The sequence below is a fragment of the Centroberyx affinis genome, unplaced genomic scaffold, assembly GCF_046629955.1.
Source record: "Centroberyx affinis isolate AG114_WGS23_722 - 3 ecotype Tasmania unplaced genomic scaffold, CSIRO-AGI_Caff_v1 ptg001044l_1, whole genome shotgun sequence".
NCBI classification, from domain to species: Eukaryota; Metazoa; Chordata; class Actinopteri; order Beryciformes; family Berycidae; genus Centroberyx; species Centroberyx affinis.
Window position 1 is genome coordinate 9867 of NW_027279599.1, and position 20664 is coordinate 30530.

General features: G+C 44.8%; 1 protein-coding gene across 1 annotated transcript in view; it reads left to right on the top strand.

Annotated features, from left to right (window-relative positions):
- The first annotated feature begins 1063 nt into the window (after positions 1-1063).
- ttc28 (tetratricopeptide repeat domain 28) overlaps positions 1064-20664 on the top strand; it is a 37710-nt gene continuing 18109 nt past the window's right edge. Inside the window, exons 1-8 of the mRNA XM_071522923.1 lie at positions 1064-1228; positions 2191-2338; positions 7330-7602; positions 7828-7958; positions 14075-14296; positions 15536-15724; positions 15846-15942; positions 20381-20577. Coding sequence (XP_071379024.1) covers positions 1064-1228; positions 2191-2338; positions 7330-7602; positions 7828-7958; positions 14075-14296; positions 15536-15724; positions 15846-15942; positions 20381-20577 — 1422 coding nt within the window. The remainder of the gene's footprint in view (positions 1229-2190; positions 2339-7329; positions 7603-7827; positions 7959-14074; positions 14297-15535; positions 15725-15845; positions 15943-20380; positions 20578-20664) is intronic.

The window sequence follows — 20664 nt, forward strand, 5'->3', positions numbered from 1 at the left end:
TTTCTGTCTCTCTCAAACGCCGACTTCTTGAAATACTCCGGTATAAATTTTTTCTCCATAAGCCTAGACCCAAGAGTTCTCGAGAAGCATTCGTATGCACAGACAGGAGAGGCACTGCTACAGAGAATGAACACACACACACACACACACACTCGCGCATAATACTGCCAGGAGTGCTCTCGTCCCTCTTATTGATCGTGTCACTTTGTTGAACTGACGCAGACTTGTCAGGCGATGCTGAAGTGGCTGTCTAAGCACTCGATTGGGAATCACTGCGAAATAACGGGTGAAGACAAGCCAGACAAGAATAAGTGGAGCGCTCTCTAATCTTGACAAGATTTTTCGAAGATGCCACAGAACGTTGTTTATACCTGCATCCGCCTATTACCCGTGTGTGCTGAGAGACAGAGGCAGAGAATAAGAAGGATAGTGTGTTTGTGAGAGATGGAAAGAGAGGTGGTGTGTGTGTGTGTGTGTGTGTGTGTGTGTGTGTGTGTGTGACTGTCTGAACTGTACCCCCTGTATGTGCTTAGCAGGCAGTGTAGCCAGATTGGGTTGATGGGCAGGATGTGTACGGGGGGGTGGGGGGTGGGGGGGGTTTGAATGCAGACTCTACCTGCTGTCACTTTCTGTCTGATTCCGGCTTCTTTATACCCTTGATGGGGTCGGAGCTGTAACACACACATACAGCACACACATGCTCGCATACACACTCACATGCAGACAACACATGGACACACACTGTCGCACAATGTCATGCAGAGATAATGCCGATTTCACCACAGTTGTTACTTTTGATCTTTCCTCCTCCAACATAATCATCCTCATCTAACTGAAATTATCCTCCCATATGGTGCCCCGATCAACCGGCTTTATATAAAAGCATGCAAGTGAGTTATAGCTTTTTTTTAGTCCAACATCCTTGTCAGACAAGTCAGGGATAGAACACGCTTGTTTTGATGGATACTGTGGCGTCCTCCAGACAGCAGCCAAACCAGTGTGAAGGGAACAGATACCGGGGGACGGTGCTAAGTAGAGGTAGGCGGACAGGTGGAGCGTCCATATGCCACCCCAGCCACCGGCCCAGCTCCCCCCCCCGTCCCGGGTCCAGCCCCGCTCCTCTCCTCTCCAGCCTGGACGCGGGGCAGAGGGCAGGCTGCCGGCTCTCTCTCCTCAGCGTGGAGGCTTGGCGTCGGTGTGGAAGGCTGAAACAGAGCCGCCCGTCCCTGTATTTTAGCATTTATCAACTTGTGGCTTTGACTGTGCTATGTGTTATGTATGAGTCTCTCTGTGTGTGTGTGTGTGTGTGTTTGAATTAAGGGACGCGCCTCCAGCCGTAATTACCGACCATTTATCCCACTTTATGTTAATCAATAGTGAAATGACACAATGCCCCCGCGCACACTTCTGCAGCACACCGAGGACTGCAGCTTTAACGCGTTAGATTAGACTTGACCCCCGGCTCCATTCGTTTCAATGGAGCCGTCTGAGGAAGAGGACAGGACAAAGACGGCGCAGGGGTGCGGGGAAAGTGGCAGCCCGGGACGGGAGCCGCCATGTAATCTAATTCCTCCACTCTTTTGTCTTCATTCATTCACTGCCATGTCAGATTATGCTTTTAAAAAAAAAAAAAAAAAAAAAAAAAAAAACGGGGGGAGGGAGGGAGGGAGGGAGGGAGGGGGGAGGATGATGAATGAGATCGAAAAATAAGCGGGAGGAGGGAGCTCCGCCCGATCCTCCTCGTGAATTCGATGTCATGATTCATTGTCTCTAATCTTGCTGTGAAATGCACAGGGGGTCCTAATGAAGTGTACCGTGTTGTAGTGTGTGTGTGTGTGTGTGTGTGTGTGTGTGTGTGAGAGAGAGAGAATGTGCAGAGTGCAGATGCCTGTTACATCTGTGTGTATTTGTGTGTGTGTATATCAGTGCTCTGCAGGTTGTGGGCCCACATTCGGGCACAATGGGCTCTTAATGAGTTGAATTATTTGGGTATCACTGTACACCATGAGCACCTAATTCAGTTGTCCTTGTACAAACCTCTGGGGAAGAACGGCCAGCCTGCAGTGAGTCAGAATGTTTTGTGCTCAAGTGGAACAAAACGTTAGAGACCCGATCGCACCGAGAACATGAAAGCCTCAAAACAATGTGAAGTTGACGTCCAATTACCTCATCCTCCCTGTGTGTCTGCAGGCCTACTTCCGCCAGGGGGTTGCCCTGCAGTACCTGGGTCGTCATGCCGACGCCCTGGCGGCGTTCGCCTCCGGCCTCGCCCAGGACCCCAAGAGTCTCCAGCTGCTCGTCGGCATGGTGGAGGCTGCCATGAAATCGCCCCTCAGAGGTAGGGCCTGTCAGAGAACAGCAACTTCTGACAGCAACTGTGTTTGTACGCCCGTCTCTCCCTCTCTCTCTCTCTCACTCTCTGTCTGTCATTCCTTCCATCTCCGCCTGTCTGTCTCCTTTTCGCTCTCCTTCATCCCCGCGACTGTCTCTTTCTCTCCCTCCCTCCGCAGGAACATCACAAGTCTCGGCTCTTACGCAGATTAACACCGACAGCAGAAGTCAAACAAACAAACAAATAAAGCAATGAACTACGGCTCGGCGTTTGAAAGCCGACGCCCTAGAGGGAGAGGGCGAGACGTAGGTGGGGGCAACTGTCAAGTTATCAATTATCGTACTTTTTTTATTCTTTTATTCACTAAGCCTCCTCGGGGAGAGCTGGATGCGGGCTGGGTGAAGTCAAAAGCTGCCGCCGATGCTTCAGAAAGAAGCAGATGAAGATTGGATGAGAATAAGGGAGTCAGAGATAAGAGAAAGGGGGGAGACATGACGCAAAGTGAAATGGAGAAAATAAATAAAATAGTGAAGAGATAAAACGAGCCAAGTCAAATAGAGTGCAAAGAGTGAGTGAGCGAGCGAGTGAGCGAGTGAGTGAGGGAGTGAGTGAGCGAGTGAGTGAGTGAGTGAGTGAGTGTCTGACAGTGGCAGTGAGTGTCCGCCTGTCTCTTTCTCACTTGGAATCCATGGTGAAATATTTACAAGAGAGATTCTCATATTCCACTGATCTCTCTTCCCATAGTGCATAGTTCACTTTTTTTTTTTTTTAGTCAATGTGTTTTTTTTATTGAATTTTTCATGCATAGACAGTGTACAGACAACAGCCGGGATGACATAGACATAACGAATGGGGAAGAAACTAATAGTTCACTTTTATGCTGACGATGAAGATGAAGATGAAGATGAAGATGACGAAGGAAGATTGCATAGGATTCAATTCTCACCCATGAACTAGCTATAGGTTGAAGTGTGCAATACACAATCCACCCTATCCATCCGACCTGCAAACCCCTACACTCCCCCCCACCCCCCCCCTTTCTCCCCTGCTGCCTGTCAGCCTCCGGCCTCCGCCCCCCCCCCCCTCCATCTGCCCTCCGGTCCACTGTAAATCCAAACAGCCATTACCTTCTTTCTCTCTCCCCCCCCGTTTCCACAGCAGTTAACGGACTCCTAGCAACTGCCAACATCTCCCGGGCTCCTCCCTTCCTCCGCATTTCATGGTTTCAGCATGTGGTTTCTGTTGCTGCAGCACTTAACGTTCCCCCAGCCAACGTTCCCAGAGTCCGCAGCACCTCAGTCAGCCCAGGGAAACCCCCCCCCCCCCCCCCCCCGCCCCCCCTCTCTCTCTTTCATACAGCTGAGTTACCCATGGTGGTTTTCGGTTCATAGGTCACCCGTTCCATTTCTGGGCATCCCAATGTTTTTCCAGATCACTCCTCAAGGCTTTTCCACCCCCAGCTCCTCACACACACCCCCGCCCTCCCTCTAGGATTACACTCCAGGGCCTCAGGTGAGGATTTTGATCGTCCCCGTTTGCTTTCCTCGCTCCCCATCCCAGCGCCCATAGCTCCAAACGCCCACATCGTATTCTCGCTTTTCCCAGTTTCATCACGACTTTCTGAGATATGCCTTGTTTATCTGTCCCATCCACCTTCACCGCAGGACTGAACTGACTACATTTCTCTGTTGTCTCACTTACAGGGCGACTTGGTTGATGGGTCGCTCTATTTTGACCAATTGTGGGCAGTGTGAGAGGCTCTGATTGGGTTTATGCAACAGAAAGAAAGAATAAAATTACGTTCATTACTTTCCATCGACCCCAACGATCAATGGGGTTAGGCTTTTGTCATAGAGATGCGTCTGTGTGGCTTAGATCACCCATCGGATTCAGAGGTGGGGACTCGAGTCACATGACTTGGACGCTACTCACACACAATTTTAGCTGCTTGAGACTTGACTTGATGCATGAAGAGAAGACTTGAGACTTGACTTGACTTGAAAAGGTTTCTAAAGTCTTGACTTGAGATCTTGTGTTTGTGTAAATGACTTCGATTGAAAGTGATGAGATTTGTTCCAGCAGACGACTGAATTGAAATTTTCTTTTCTGAATTTGTATGGAATGAGTGAATTTATTGAATTTCTTTAAGATATTAAAATGATACTGGACTTGCTGTTTTACATGTAGACTTGAGACTTGACATTAATGACATGGACTTGACTTGGACTTGACTTGGTAATCTACATTTAGACTTGGGACTTGACTTGAGAGTTGTGCCTCAAGACTTGAGACTGACTTGGGACTCGAGCAGAGTTGACACGGTCACACCTCTGATTGGATTACCTAGATGTCCACACTTGGAGAATTCGATCTTTCCTCATTCCTCCTCAGATCACTTTATAGCTCACAGTCCTCTCAGCCCAACTCCCTCGTCATCGTCGTCCTCTCCTCTTGTCCTCACTTCCACAGTTATCACATTAACCCAAAATGCATAGGAAATACTCAAGAACTTTCTCATCACTGACCCCCTCACCCCTCCTCTCTAAGCATGCTCCCAGCATTAACAGTCTGATCCCATTTTCTAGATTTTCCATGTGTTATTCCACCATAGATGACACCATCACATGAATCAAACATGTAGGGTGCGGAGCCTGGATCACCAAGGCTGTTTATTCTTCGTCCTCGACAGCGGAGCCTTGAACTTATAAATTATAATGCATTTTACACGTACAGTGCTTAAACCTTGCCATGTGAATTCTTCCTTCTTTCTGGATTACATTCTTCTTTGATGGTCTTTTGTCCCAACCAGACGAACTACAGCTGGTCTCTACAACTCTACAATAAATGTATTAACAGAGCTGCTGCTGTTTCACCAGAACCTCATTGTTCACTCTCTCTCTCTTGCTTTCAATTGCAGTAATTCAAGGCGCTGACACCAGACTCTGCCCCTGCGTCTCCATATTCAGAATTGATATTCTCCTGAACCACAATCATTAACGGTCTCATCTCTAGCACACTAAAGTCATGTTAATCTGGGTGGAAATATAAAATCCTTCCACGAGGTTTACTCTGTTACCTTTTCTTCATTTACCAATCACATCTTTTATCTCTTACCTTCATAAGCATCATGACACACAGTATTCCTTTATGAAAACATGCATCTGTGGCATCCAATTCATACAAATTTGTGTATGCAACTACCCTGCAATAGAAAACACCCAAACTACCCTATTTATCTGCAGTAAGAAGAAACAGCAAGCCTCTCATTGCACCCTTAGACTGCCAGACGCACAGGCTTTACACTTGAAGCCATGTATTTATTATCTCATTTTGAATTTTTCCACCGCAAGTTTATTACTCTTCCCTTGCAATTCTCTCCTTAATGTCAGTACTGTCAGAGCCATAAATGTCTGACACAGACACTATGTGCATCAAGCAAAAATGACCCTATATTCTCTCTTGTTCTTAATGCCTTATTGTTCCTTGTGAGTCACTTTTCATTACAAACTTCAGTCAACCTGCCTGCCATCTTTGGTTTTCATCTCAAAGAAACTCTAATTCACTTGCTCATCAGTATTCTTCACTTTCTGTACCAGAGCTGCTATACTATTAATAGCCTTCCATCACCTATGAGACATATGATCATACAAATCTGATGCACAACCAAGGTCCATAAGCTAAGCGTGATGTCTCCAGGCAGCGTTCAGTTGAATCTCACACACTTGTTTGCTGCCCTCTTTGGAGTGTTTCACCACAACCTTGATGTGTGTTCGAAGGCTTCACTCCACTGTCTCAGAGCCAAAGATACTGTACAGCCTCTCCCTCTCCTTATGCGTAGCACATGTTTTTCTCTCTGAACACGTCGAATCCAATGTTAATCTCAGCACGAAATTAATGAGAAAAATGCTCGCTGATGAACATTTTTGACGAGTAGAAAGTCTGTACCGTGACGGAATAATTTTATTTCCCTCTGTTATTGATGAAAATATGACAAAAGTAAAAACACTGCAGGAGAGGGTTATCATAACTATCCCTGGAAAAAGTTACTGTTATGTTTAGAGAAAACTATAATATAGTTGATAATAACCAATCACAGGCATTGATTTTCTTTTGCACATTAACAAATGGAAACACATGTTTATCACTGGAGCCATGGTTTATTACTATCCAATCGCAGATATATATTAACATACAGAGTGCAATGGCTGTTTGTCCAGTTTGACAATGTGTCAATATCAGACAAGTCCTATATGTGAATGTGTGTGTGCAGGTTCCAGATCAGATATCAGAACAGACAAAATCATGTCTAAATGTTGCAAAGGTTAACTACACTAATGCAGTGGTGCTATTTTTTCTAATCTACAGTTAAAGAGTATATGTATGTGTATGTATGTTTTTTTATCTACTATAAGATAAGATAAGATAAGATAAGATAAGATATCACTTGTATTATACTGTAATAATATAGTATAATATTATACTATAATGTTATTAGTGTTGTTGCCTAAAATCATACCATTTTAGTCAGTGAGTAATTTGGTAAATTGAATCAATATGACATTTCTTTTGTTAAAAAAAAACAATGCTATGACTAAATTTATGATCAAACCAGTGAAATGAGCCATAAACCTTCGGGAGGTAATCCTAACACTCACTTTAAAAAAAACCTGTTGTCATTTTTTAAAATGACTGTAAGTACTCTGTTTTCTATTCTATTGATGTATTTGTGATTATAACATGGTGAGACATCTGTTGACATCATGTTGAGTCAATGAATGCTGTGGGATGGTAATGTACCATTGTTTTTAAAGTTGTATTGTCAGCTATAGTTTGTGTCATTCTGCTACCAGATAAAACGGTAACGGTCTGTTGACGTGTTTGCTTTGATCACATTAGTCCTCTAAACATCTTACATTCACAGTGTTCACCTTGTGTGTGTGTGTGTGTGTGTGTGTGTGTGTGTGTGTGTGTATTTACCTCCCCCCCTCCCCGCGCAGACTCGCTTGAGCCCACCTATCAGCAGCTGCAGAAGATGAAGCTGGACAAGAGCCCGTTCGTGGTCGTGTCTGTCATCGGTCAAGAGCTGCTGACCCACGGCTTCCACGGAGCCTCCGTCGTGGTCCTGGAGGCGGGCCTGAAGATCGGCACGTGCTCTCTCAAGCTGCGAGGGTCCGTCTTCTCGGCCCTGAGCTCCGCCTACTGGTCTCTGGGCAACGCCGAGAAGAGCATGGCCTACATGCAGCAAGACCTGGAGGTGACCAAGACTCTAGGTATGGGAGAGGAGAAAGCGATAGAAACGGGAGAGCAAACAAAAAAGAAATAGGCTATTATACTGAACAACAATCGTTTGCCTCTATACTCAGTATTTGCCCTTGGGCTGCTGAATGGCTATTGTATGTCTGAAGAGTGGTAGAGGGAGGGCCTTGAACGGAGTGTGAGCAGATAGTGAAGAGATGAAATGCTAGCAGTGAATGCCAAGTGTGTCTCGTCCGCAGGTGACCAATCGGGTGAATGCCGCGCTCACGGGAACCTCGGCTCCGCCTTCTTTTCCAAAGGCAATTACAGAGAAGCGTTGACCAATCACAGACACCAACTAGTGCTCGCCATGAAGCTCAAGGACAGAGAAGTATGTGTGTTTTTGTGTGTTTATGTGTGTGTTTGTGTGAGAGAGAGTGCGTTCACGTATGCGAACGTGTGTGCGTGTGTGTTGTCGGGCTGCGTTGCTCGACAATGTATGTCCTTGTGCTGCACATGTGCAGTGTTGATCTACAGACTTTATACCATGTCAGCAGTTGATTTAAGACTGTAGATCTTGAGAGAATGTCCAGATTAGATAATTATAACCCAAACATAGGCAGAAAAACATGACATATTCTCCCATTCCTTTGCTTGTTTGGTATTGCCTCTGTCTCCTTCACTGCACACTCACTTTCTCAGGCTTTCTCGAAAGCGTTTTTTTCTTTGCCTCAAGCCACAGCGAAACTCATTGGCTTTCTGCTGAAACACTTTGGACAGTTGTGAAAACCATAGTTAATTAGATTGCTGTCACAGATTAGACTTTGGCCTCTTTATGTCTCAAAGCACAAAGTAGAACTGTCAGGTTTGTTTGTGTATGTTTACCTTCGTTTAACTACTCCCATATGCCTGTGTGTGTGTGTGTGTGTGTGTGTGCGTATGTTTATGTGTGTGTGTGTGTGTGTTTTGAAGTGTAGCACTCACACCTACGACTACTGTAGCAGCTAAACACAAAATATGAAAACATCTGATGCAGTATGAAGATACAACTTCGCATTATGGCAGATCCAGTTACATCCCTCTGGATTTTACACTTCATATATTCCCGTGTATCTGTATGTGCCTGTGGCATGTGGTGTGGAATATGTTGCAGGCTCTTTAATATTCTATGAGAGACAGAAACGACCTTGAGCGTGCGTGTTAATCATCAATGTTTTATGTTGGCGATTTTTGTATTTTGTTTGCTTTCTCTGCCGCGTGCATATCAGTGTCGATACGTGTATACAGATTTATGTGTACCAGATGATGGCCTTACCAGCTCTCCTCAACACAAGAAAATGAGTTTCAAGTTCTTTTGATTCATTTCCCTAATTGAAATTATGATTGAATAATATGATTTGACAGATTTTTATAATGATTATTGTGGCTTAGTAATCCAGTAAGTGACTCAATAAGGTCTTTCTAATGTTTAATGTTAAGAAAACTGCGTTATTCCCACCATAATGCTCTCATCACTTCCACTGGACCCTGTGACCACATCACACACACATACCCACACACACACACACACACACACACACACACACACACACGCAGAGTCACTTAATAGCATGTGATTGCATCCTGGATCTAGAGAGGTCGATAGAAAGCCTGTCACTAAGATGAATGAGGGTTTGAGCGAGTTCATTTTAATGAAAGTGTGTGTGTGTGTGTGTGTGTGTGTGTGTGTACACAAGGAATGTGTCCGAATGTATTTTTGTGTGTGCATCTTTGTGTTTGTCTATTTGTTTTTTTTGTGTTTTGTCATGTGTCCTGTTCACCTTGCAGCGTAGAGCGCTCACAGGAGCATGGGATCGAAACCAGAATCAGTGTGTCTTGTTGTGGATTTCTTTCTTTCTTTCTTTGTTTGAGTGTGTGTGTGTGTGTCCGGGTCTGTTTGTTTGTGTGTGTGTGCGTTGGGAGCTGTAAAGGCACCAAGGACAGAGATGAATGTTTGGGTAGTTGACAGATGATTATTGAGCTTCTTCTCCACAGGTGCACAGCCTAAGGCAACTCAAACATGGTCATCAACAGAAATCCATATCTCCCACTGTGTGCTTGGTTTGCTATGGTACATGTGTTTACTTGTGTGGTGTGTGTGTGTGTGTGTGTGTGAGTGTTTGTTTCCAAACAACAGCCACGCTTCCAAACAAAGACGCCACCTGCAGAATGCTGATTTTTAACCCAGATGTTCGGGTGGGAAGGTAGACGCGTGTTGGGCATGTTATTGTCAGTTGTTAGAAATGTTTCACTTGTTATGCTTTTGTTTGGTTTGGCAGCTACATCTCCCTGTGGGCTCATAAACAGTCAGCCACTGATGTTGGCTGTCCCTAATCATAATAAATAAAGAAAAATCATGTTTGCACACCTAAAGGTCTTTGAGTGACAGGTGCATATAGGACAAAACAAAAAAGAAATATAATACTGCACACTGTCTAAATACAGTATTATGCAAGTGTAGACAGTGTGTGGGATTATATTTCTCTCTCATTAAAGTCATAGTGAAAATCACATTTCTAACAGACTGATATAAAACTGAAGAGGGCCAGCCAAAATGTAATTTTTTTTCCATGAAGCTAATTTTTCTTTTTATAATTATTAATAAAGAGAATCAGAATCATTACTTTAAGGGTTTCATTGGGTCACTGAAAAGATAAAACTTTTATTATGCATTTACATGGTAATTTATACTCAGTGTTGACATGAACAACATATCATAAGTCTCCTCCTCCGGCTTCCATCACTCATCTCCTTCTCTCCATCCGTCCCTCTCTTTCCCTCTCTCCTCTTTCTATGCGCTCGCCTCCGCAGCCTGAGACAGAGTTTGGTCTATCTATCTGTCTATCTGTCTATCTATCTATCTATCCATCTATCTATCTATCTATCTATCTATCATTCTCCGTCACAATCTCTTCCGTTTACCTCCTTTATCCCACGCTGAGGATCCCCGCGTCTCCGTGAGTGATGGAACATCGCTAGCGGCCGGAGACGGAGGATGCCAATCTTTTTCCTCTCTTCCTCCCTCTCTCTCTTGTCTCTCCTCTTCTCATCTCCGTGGGCTTCGACTTAGCGCTCCGTCTTTGTCTCTCCGCTCCCGGTTTGTCCTCGCGAGCCTTCTCTATTTCTGGCCGCACACAAGTAAACCGACCACATCAACCGACGCATCCGCCTTAGAAATTGAGACGTTTTCCTGTCACAGTCAAATATACTGACTGTGACAAGTGGTTTGGAATCGGCGGGATATCACGATTCATTTATTTCTGTTTCTCTGTCTCTTTCATACATGTATACACACAAACACACACACACACACACTCACAGGCCTAGGCACAGCATGATTGGATTCGGTGTGTATATTCCGGTGCAGGGGAGTTTGTCCTTTGTCCTTGAGGGAAATCAAACACTCGTCTGGCCGGTTGACTGTACACACAGAGACACCCCCCCCCCCGTCATTTATTAAATCTCTCTCCTTTTCTGGCCCGGAAGTCTGCCTTGGAGATGTGTCAACTCGATTTTATGTGTTTGCACTCATCGCTCACGAGGGGGAATAGGGATTTCAGTAGATGTAGACTCACGCGGAGAAGTGAAAAGAGCAGAGAGTGTCCTGATGCTAATTAGCAGTGGTGAGTTCCACAAAAGGTCAGTTTGGATGTGCAAAATCCCTCACTTGCCATGGAAAGACTTTCAGTGGTAGTTTCTATCACTCATTAAGGGCCTAATGTAGAGGAACAGCATGCTATCACCCCATGTGTTGTCTGTAGGCTGAATTTGATTTGATGGATCTGTCAGTATTTTCTCTGGGACAACACACACACACACACACACACAAAAAAAAACTCAGTCCTAGTTCGTAAAGTACATTTAAGCCTTTCTAGCATTATTGCATGTTTATGTTGTTGAATTACTGATAGGCTCTATAGGGGGGATTCTTATGAAAATGCATACAATCAAATTCCCACTGATGTATAGAGATGTAAAGAGAAAAATGGAGTGTGTGTGTGTGTGTGGGGGGGGGAGATAAATTAAAAAAACATGCTAATAACCCCCCTTTAAATAATTCATAGTTCCCCTCCCTCTCTCATCCCCTTCTTTCTCTCACACATTCTTTAAACCTGCAAACATGTCATTATAGTCTCTCTACCTTTCTCCTTCTCTGTCTGAGTTTGTATGTGTGTGTGTGTGTGTGTGGGTGTGTGTTGGGGGCGGGGGCACTGACATAAGTGTGCGACAGTGCTCTGCTTTGCTTTGTGTTCAGAGGGCCTCTAACTTAATTATTGTCATTGATTGCATCAAGGAAATAATTGTTACAGTCAGTGCCTATACCTCACTACAGGCTTTATTGATAATTGGATCACACTGCATGTTCACAGATATGAGCTGTGTTACGGTCCAGGAGGCACAGTCATTTTGACTGGTGGCCTAGCCCTATAAATGACATTGTTAACACTATTCATGCCAGGCTGTAGCTTGCCCCACCGGCACATGTAATGAGTGTTAGTCTCTGTGACAAGCTCGAAGGCTGCAGGCATTGCTGTAAGTGGGGCCACAGTAATTCAGCAAGTTAAGTATTGATTCTCTCTGATCATTAGAAGACCAATCTGTTTCGTGTTACCAATCTGATACCCATGGAAAATGTAACCATTGGCAGTGCAATTGCAGAATTGTGGAAATGCTGCATCACTGGATAGTAGGGCTGAGCGATATGGACCAAAAATCATATCTCGGTATTTTTAGGCTGAATGGCGATACACGATATATATCTCGGTATTTTCTACGAAGCGGGCATTTGTAAGTAGGGCTGGGCGATATGGACAAAATCAAATATCACAATATTTTTGACCAAATACCTCGATATCGATATTGACAAAATTGTAGGGATGACTATTGGTTTGCTTTCACAAAATATTTACACAATGAGATTTTTGATAAATAATCATCAGTAATGTGGATATAATGACTAAGTGGGTAAAGGCAAATAATAGAACAGCTAGAACAGTCTGGTAAGTTCAGAAAATGACATCACTTTACTGTAATGCAGCCTTTAAAACCAGGAAAAGACACTTATGCCATATCACGATATTACGATATCCAAAATATAAGACGATATCTAAACTCATATCACGATATCGATATAATATTGATATATCGCCCAGCCCTACTGGATAGTGGGTGAAAGATAATATTTTCAGCAATAAAGATATGCTCTGGCATCTCCGTTTACCTAGTTATGGCGCTCAGTTAATGTATCTTTACATTGCATCATCTAATATGGTAAATTGTCTAAGATACAGGTATACAAGTAGTGCCTGAACAAACAGCATCTAAACAGGGTTCAGGACACCAGAACAGCCTTAGTGTGCCTTGATAGATGTAGACATTGTTTGGTGGAATTAATGAAATTCTTGGGACTCAGTTTGAGGGATGCAGTGCTGTTGCTCCATGAGAGATTCCCATTATTTGGTGTTGTGTGGATTGTGGTGGAAATCATTGTCTCTTATACTGGGATTTCCCATAAGTGCTCATTTGAGTCAAGCTGCTGTAACTGAAATGCACATGGCACTGAGTTGGCATTATTTTCATGCTTATTGCTGTTCATTCACCAGTCATGCCATGTAGACTGAGACACTCAGTGTATCAGTGTACACTCAGTATGTGTGTGTATGTGTGTGTGCGCACACTTGTGCCTGTACGTGCCGTGATGAAGGGGAGATACCCAGACTGCAATGCTCTTGTCTTCATTTTTCTGCTTAATTTGGAGAAGACTGTTCCTCGGACATCACAGAGATTTCCCATGACTCCTCTGATGGCTGACCAATCAATAGCAATAACCTGAAGATTAATCAGCGAATGAGCAGGCGGGATCCCAATTACTAAGGCGAGGGAGGGAACGCGATGATTTCGGCCCATTTTTCTCTCTCTCTCTCTGTCTAATCAGAGAAACAGAAGAAAGAATGTGTAGTGAGCGTGCACTGACACAATCTCTGTGTTTTTGTATTTGTGTGTGTGTGTGTGTGTGGTCGTGCACTTACGCTCACGCACGTGTGCGCGTGTGAAGACAACAGCGTGAATTTACCACTTAAGCTGTAACGCTCATTACGATTTGCATGCTATTATGCCTGAAGAAGCCCAGTAATTGGTGGGAAGAGTGGTGCTGGAAATCATTAGCTGGCTCAAGGTATAAAAGTGTCGTATGCACTAACTAAAACAGGGTAATAATAGAACTGCAAGAACAAGAGGCAGAGAACGTCTTGGGGAGAATGAATAATGGCAGAAGGTGAGACTATCACAGCGGGGTCTGCAGCTCATATTAGTCAGTAATAGGATGTGAAAGATTAGTTCGCACTCTATAGCCTCCAGTGTGTGTGTGTGTGATTTTGTGTGTGTATGTGTATGGGCTGGGAGTATGTGAATGGTCTTGACCTGGCCCTTGACTTTAACCACTATGGGACCATGTATGTTTCTTCCCAGGCTGCCTCCGGCGCTCTCAGCAGTCTGGGCCACGTCTACACAGCTATAGGAGACTACCCCAACGCACTGGCCAGCCATAAGCAGTGTGTGCTGCTGGCTCGGCAAACCCAGTGCCAGATCTCAGAGGCGCGGCAGCTGGGCAACATGGGCGCTGTGTACACGGCACTGGGAGACTTCACCAACGCCGTCCAGTGCCACGAACAGCATTTGGACATAGCAAAGGTACAGAGTTCAGGTCGACCGCAATGTGTTTTGCAGTTTATCTGATGGGGTTTTGAAAGGGTTTCACAAGCCCAAGGGGATGGTAGAGTTCTCTCAACCCATTGAGCGTAACATAAAAATCATCTAAATTAGAGTTACAGGTTTTCCACATGACAACAGCAATATTATGATATATAACAAAACATTTATTTTGATTGCAGAAATACAGGATTTCTTCTCTCTGTATTATGTGAATTGGGGTGCTACATGAAAAATTAACCATGCAATCAAAGGATTGATGCATGTTGTTTTACAACTAGGCTAAAAATATATGTCCCATGTAGACCTAAAACATGACCCAGGTTGAGGTACTTAAATATTAAGCCAACAACCACATCCAATAATACAATTTTCTATAACTGGAGAGAGAACTGTAATTTGTAGTACTGCACTATGATAAATTCAAACCTGAAGGCTGGCCTACTCTCATATGGGCTTGCAGCAGCAATTATGTTGTTGGAAGGTGCAGTAAAAAACAGGGGTGCTACTAATTTCGTTGTGTGCATTTTGCCATATTGCAAATCCATCATTTGCTGAAACAGTCTTATAAAATAACCATGTAGTTTGTTATTGCATATTTTCCAAACAACGTTAGGTGTATTTAGGACACTGGTTATTAAGCCAGTGAATATTTGAAGAGTCTTAGCGCAGCTCGTGCAAATGTTACACAAATAAACACATCACATAGGGGCGTCTGTTGACAACCAGTACCAAGTGACTATTGAAAGTTTTTGAAGTAATAATATTTTGACAGTTTAGAACTGTGTAGCTGGAAATGTTGGATTTGCAACATAAACAAAATTGTCCCGTTCTGGATCCAGCAGGCTGCGTCTTGGATGATCGAGATTAAATAGAAACACTGTTGCCTCCTCTAACTTTGGTCACGTAGTGATTTGTGTTTTCACATTGCGTTTCATTATCTGAGCTTTTGAGAGAGTTACTGTCCTAAAAAAAATATATGCCTCGAAAAGTTATGGAGAATGATGTCCAAATGTTTTGAAAATGTCATGGAAATGTAGTGATCATTTTTTTTTCCACCATTCAAATGTTTAGTGTCATGTTTAGCCGCTGTTAGATCAAGATAAATTTCAAATCAGCTATGTAACAAAAATGTAAAATTTGAAATGTTGGTCTTGGAACTTGTACAGCATGTATAAGGTGTATTTTTGAGTCACGGTGAACTGATGACCTCTTTGGCAGACTTTAGAGAACCGGCGTGAGGAGGCACGGGCGTACAGCAACCTGGGCAGCGCCTACCACTCTCAACGGGACTTTGACAAGGCCATATCCTACCATACACGGGTACTGGAGCTGGCACAGGAGCTGGGTGAGAGGCCCATTGAGATGAGGGCATATGCTGGGCTGGGGCACGCTGCCCGATGCATGCAGGTTGGTATAATAGAATCCACTTAGCGATAATGGGCTATTCTACTGCATGTCCCGTTCCAGGCTGACTTTGATAACATGAGTCGTGATGTTATGGCGATGTAACTGTCCCTGTGATCCCCAGGACCTGGAGAGGGCAGGCCAGTACCACCAGCACCAGCTAGGAATCGCTCAGGAGCTGCAGGACAGAGCGGCGCAAGGCCGGGCCTCCTCCAACCTGGGTAGGCTTTAGTCGGGGGTCACACTGGGGTTAGCTGGGTGGAAGTAATGTGAATCCATTTGTGTGTGTGTGTGTGTTGCACAGGAGTGTAGAGAAGGCATTGGCAGTAAAGTAGAATGACTTTGAGTTTGACCCACCTTGGAGTCTGACTCTAAGCCTCTTTGTGGGTGATTTTTTTACACGATTATCCTCCTTAGGGTTATTTTTTTCCTCTTTAAATCAATAGGGACTTACTATATAAAATTACTGAATAATGTTAGGAACTAGAGATCAGCCTCAGTGTAGGTCCAGGGCAGCGGAGGAGACTTTAGCTGTATTTGGTGTGGAGAGTATCATGTGGATCAGGTGGCTGGGGAACGCTGCAGCCTGTCTGATGGCCCTGCAGAGACTCATGTCCTCTACACTCACTGTTTGTGGCTTGGTACATCAATCTTATGACTTCTGGATTGGGCTTCTGTATGAATGCTCACCCTGGATCTTAGCACAAAGGATTGTAACATCACATTCTGTGTATTGGTAAATGACTCGGTGCTTAGTAAAATGTATAAAGCAGAGAGGGAGTGGAGTGTCTTTTACTAGCCCAATTACTATATTCTTGATAGCTGGATTGTAATGATTTTCTTGAATTAAACAAAACTATGCAAATCATACTAAAACATGATTTTATATTAGGGTGACTACTAATCTGATTTGACAAGCGTGGAGACCCGTAGAGTCCAGTCGGTGGTTTCCTCTCTGAGTGCTGACAGTGAGCCTGGTTCACTGACTGTCATGTGAGCTGTTCACAGAGGCTTCCCTTGTTAACCATTGACTGTCGCTCTGATGTCGCCACCGTGACTCAATAGACTGACTGGGCCTTTGTCCTGAGCCGGACCAGCTCAATGCTGCATCGATCAGTCAAAGGCACACATGCTGAAGAGGAGAGCTCCCTATCTGTTGTATTTGAGATATGTTTAAGCGAAAAGAATGTCTCACTAGTTGATACAGTTTTGTACAAACACTTTTTTGTGTGTAGATGCTAGAAATCCATCAGATCAGATCAGCACATCAGATGAAGGCCTGGACCAGGGCCTTTAACTAAAGGCATCATCCCAGGATCCTGCCCCCCCACATCGCCTTATCTCCTCCCAAGCTCCTCCACCCTGCTCAGGTGTGACACAGGACCTTGGGGGGCCCTATCACATGACTGCAGTCGTGCCTCTCTAGCCAATCAACACTCATGTTTTATTAACCAGGGTTTGTTTTCTGCGGCCACAGTGATATCCGAGAGCCAACGAACCCGACTCCACCGCTGAGTGGACAACTCACCACTCTGTGTGTGTGTGTGTGTGTGTGTGTGTGTGTCCCGCATTACAGTGGTAATGTGAGTATTGTCTGAAATGATTGCTTCACTCACTCTGAACAGACCCAGTCTTCAACCTCTAATCAAACTGTCATTTTGAAATGAACACCCGTCTATGGAGAATGTACAGCATCCTTTTTTTTAAGCAGTGCTTCCACCACCTTCTTAGTTTATGTCACATCAGAGCCAGCATGCATGTGAATGGAAATAAGCCTTGTTTTTGTTCACCCTCCAAAAAGTCTTATTTATCATGTGAAATATGCAAAAGGCATGCACACAGCACACACAGACGCTTTGATGTGTGACTAATAGGCCATTGCCGAAGTCATTGCCACTTCCCCGACAGACGAGCTACAGTCTGTGGTTTAGATCAATGATTTGGATCATCATTTATGGATGATTACTTTTCTCTGGCTCTGAATGCTGACTTGACAAGCTTTTCCCTCTTCTCCTCCTCTCCTCTCCTCTCCTCTCCTCTCCTCTCCTCTCCTCTCCTCTCCTCTCCTCTCCTCTCCTCTCTTCTACTCTACTCTACTCTACTCTCCTCTCCTCTCCTCTTCTCTCTGCTCCTTTCCTCTTCTCCTTTCCATTCCATTCCTCTCCTCTCCTCTCCCCTCCTCCCCTCCTCCTCTCCCCTCTCCCCTCTCCTCTCCTCTCCTCTCCTCTCCTCTCCTCTCCTCTCCAAAACCAGTATACAGTAGCTGCAGTAAACCATGTTATTCACCAGTCAAATAGAACAATTCTATGTCTCTAAAAAACTAAAAATAACTTCTTAATTTTCCCAGCAGTGCTCTCTAAAGCAATAGGTACCAACTAAATCCAAAAATATCTCAACTAGGGCATTGGCTAGAGGCACCCAGTGGAACTCCTTAGTGATCCACTTAAAGCTTAATTACCAGTCTTCTTACATCCCGGACAGAGAATGCCGGGTTCTTTCCCATGGAGAGAGAGTCAAGGGACTTGGACATGTGTGTGTGTGTGACGGTCTACCCGGCACCTGGTCCGATCCCCTAATGACGGAGCCGCTCCCGATCCCACTGTGGAGAGAAGGGACAGGAGCCCGCTCTCCTCCTCCTCTAATCTCGCTGTGCTGTGTCAGCCGAACACTCTGTCATCAGATCTCACCTCATTTTCCACACTTCTAATCCGCTCTCCGCTCGGCGCTCTTCACACTTGTGTCCGCACACCATGTTGGGGAATCCCACAGCAGAGTTATCTACAGATAGCCTGCGCCCCCCGACACCCGGAGAAGTGCGGCTGTTGGCGGGTTTCGCCTCGAGGGACATTCCACGTGTGTGTGTGTGTGTGTGTGTGTGTGTTCACACCTGTGTGAGAGGATTGGGTGTAACGGGAACGCATTCCAGCCAACTCTGCAGGCTTCTCTGTAATCCTCTTAGCCGAGGACCCCGATGAAGGAGGTCTCACTTTCCTATCAGCCGCCTCCTCCCCTTCCCGCACGCCTCTCCAGACGGGGCTCGTTTGAGTCGACAAACACAGTCGCGTGCGTATCACTGCGGTTTTACCAGTTTTGCCAAATTTGCAGTTCAATCATCACGGTGTTTCTGCTTTCTGTCCCACTCCAGATTGGGAGGGTTAAAGCACAACAGAGCTGGCGACGTGCCAATGGGTTAGAGAAGCAGGACTCACAATTTACACTCAACTCAGACTGCACTCTCTCTCTCTCTCTCTCTCTCTCTCTCTCTCCCTCTCTCTCTCTCCAGGCAGACTGACATGAAAGCCACATGTAACCCCTTCCATCTGCCGTCTCGACACCCCCCGTATCCCCGTTTCCCCTCTCTCTCTCTCTCTCTCTCTCTCTCTCTCTCTCTCTCTCTCTCTGTCCTCTGCGCTCTTCTGTGTCTCCGCTCTCCGCCAGATTTTGACAGAGCATACAAGATTGCCAGATTGTATTGTGGTTGTTAGAAAGTCAGTGTGTTTTAAAACAAACTTTTAGCGCGGAGAAGGGGTGTCGGCGTCGCCCGCGGCTGTCAGTTGGCAGATGGATGTCACAGCCACACACACACACACACACACATGCAGTCACCTCCATCATTAGATTTGAGTGATCTCTGATATTCCTCTCTGTGCCATATTTATTTAATGTGTTTAATTTGTCATTATCTGTACATTTCTTTTCTTTTTTTTCATTATATAGACAAAATTCACACCCTAAAATGGTTAAAAATGATTCCATTACCTGCTATGACCTGTTTTCCATTCATCATAGCAGTTTTGCTTCCTAGAGACACTTGGAAGTTCACATTTTGTGTATTCATGTGTTTGTGAGTGTTTTTTGTGTGTGTTTTGTAATGAATATTCCTTTCATTTCCCAGTATTCATTAGCCCTCTCCAAACCCCTCTGCTCGATTTTCTGCTCTTTCTTCTCCTGCAGCCACTGTCTCTATCTCTCCCTCATCTCCTTGTTCTCTACCTTTCTCTCTCTCATTTCTTACGCGTTTTCTCTCTGCTCTCCGCTCCTGACTCGTCTGGCTCTGTAAATTGGGTTGTTGATAGTGTGGGGGGGGGGGGGGGGGGGGAGCAGAGCCTGGTGATAGGCTGCTACACATCGTTACACACAAGAGAGTCGGGGAGGCAACAGGGACCCGGAAAGTTCTCCAGTTACTTCTCCCTGGACGGAGAGATAGAGGAAGTGTGTGTGTGTGTGTGACTTTTCTCTGGATCTGTGCCTCTGCGAGACTGAAGTTTAAGATCCACGGCAGTAGATATTAATAGATTTGTGAAGTTTTCCCACTGTAACTCTTTAATTATTCACTGCTTTGCCCATCTTTTATTTTCTCAGGGTTCTGAAAAGCATATGTGCATATATTTCTATATCTATATCTATAGGCCCAACACAAACACCAACACACACACACACACACATATATATACATATACTGTATATGTGTGTGTGTTTTATATGTATATGTAGTGTTTGGGGTTTGTGTGTGATTATGCATTTGAATTTAGCATGTTGACAAAACTCGCTGCATAGGCAATATTGATGGATAGTAATGATATCCTCTTGTAAACAACAATGGCTTCTCAACATCTTACTGTGTTGCACTGTGTCTCTCTCCTCGTCTGTCCCTCTCAGGCATCATACACCAGATGAAGGGGGAGTATGAGGCTGCACTGAAGCTCCATAAGGCCCACCTGTCCTTGGCCCAGGAGCTGGGTGACTATGCAGCCCAGGGGAGGGCGTACGGTAACATGGGCAATGCCTACAATGCCCTGGGTCTCTATGACCAGGCTGTGCGATACCACCGCCAAGAACTACAGATCTCACTGGAGGTGAAGCCACGCACACACTCATACACACACATTTTCATACCTCAACACTCATGTACAAAACATAAACGTATATATATATATGTTTTT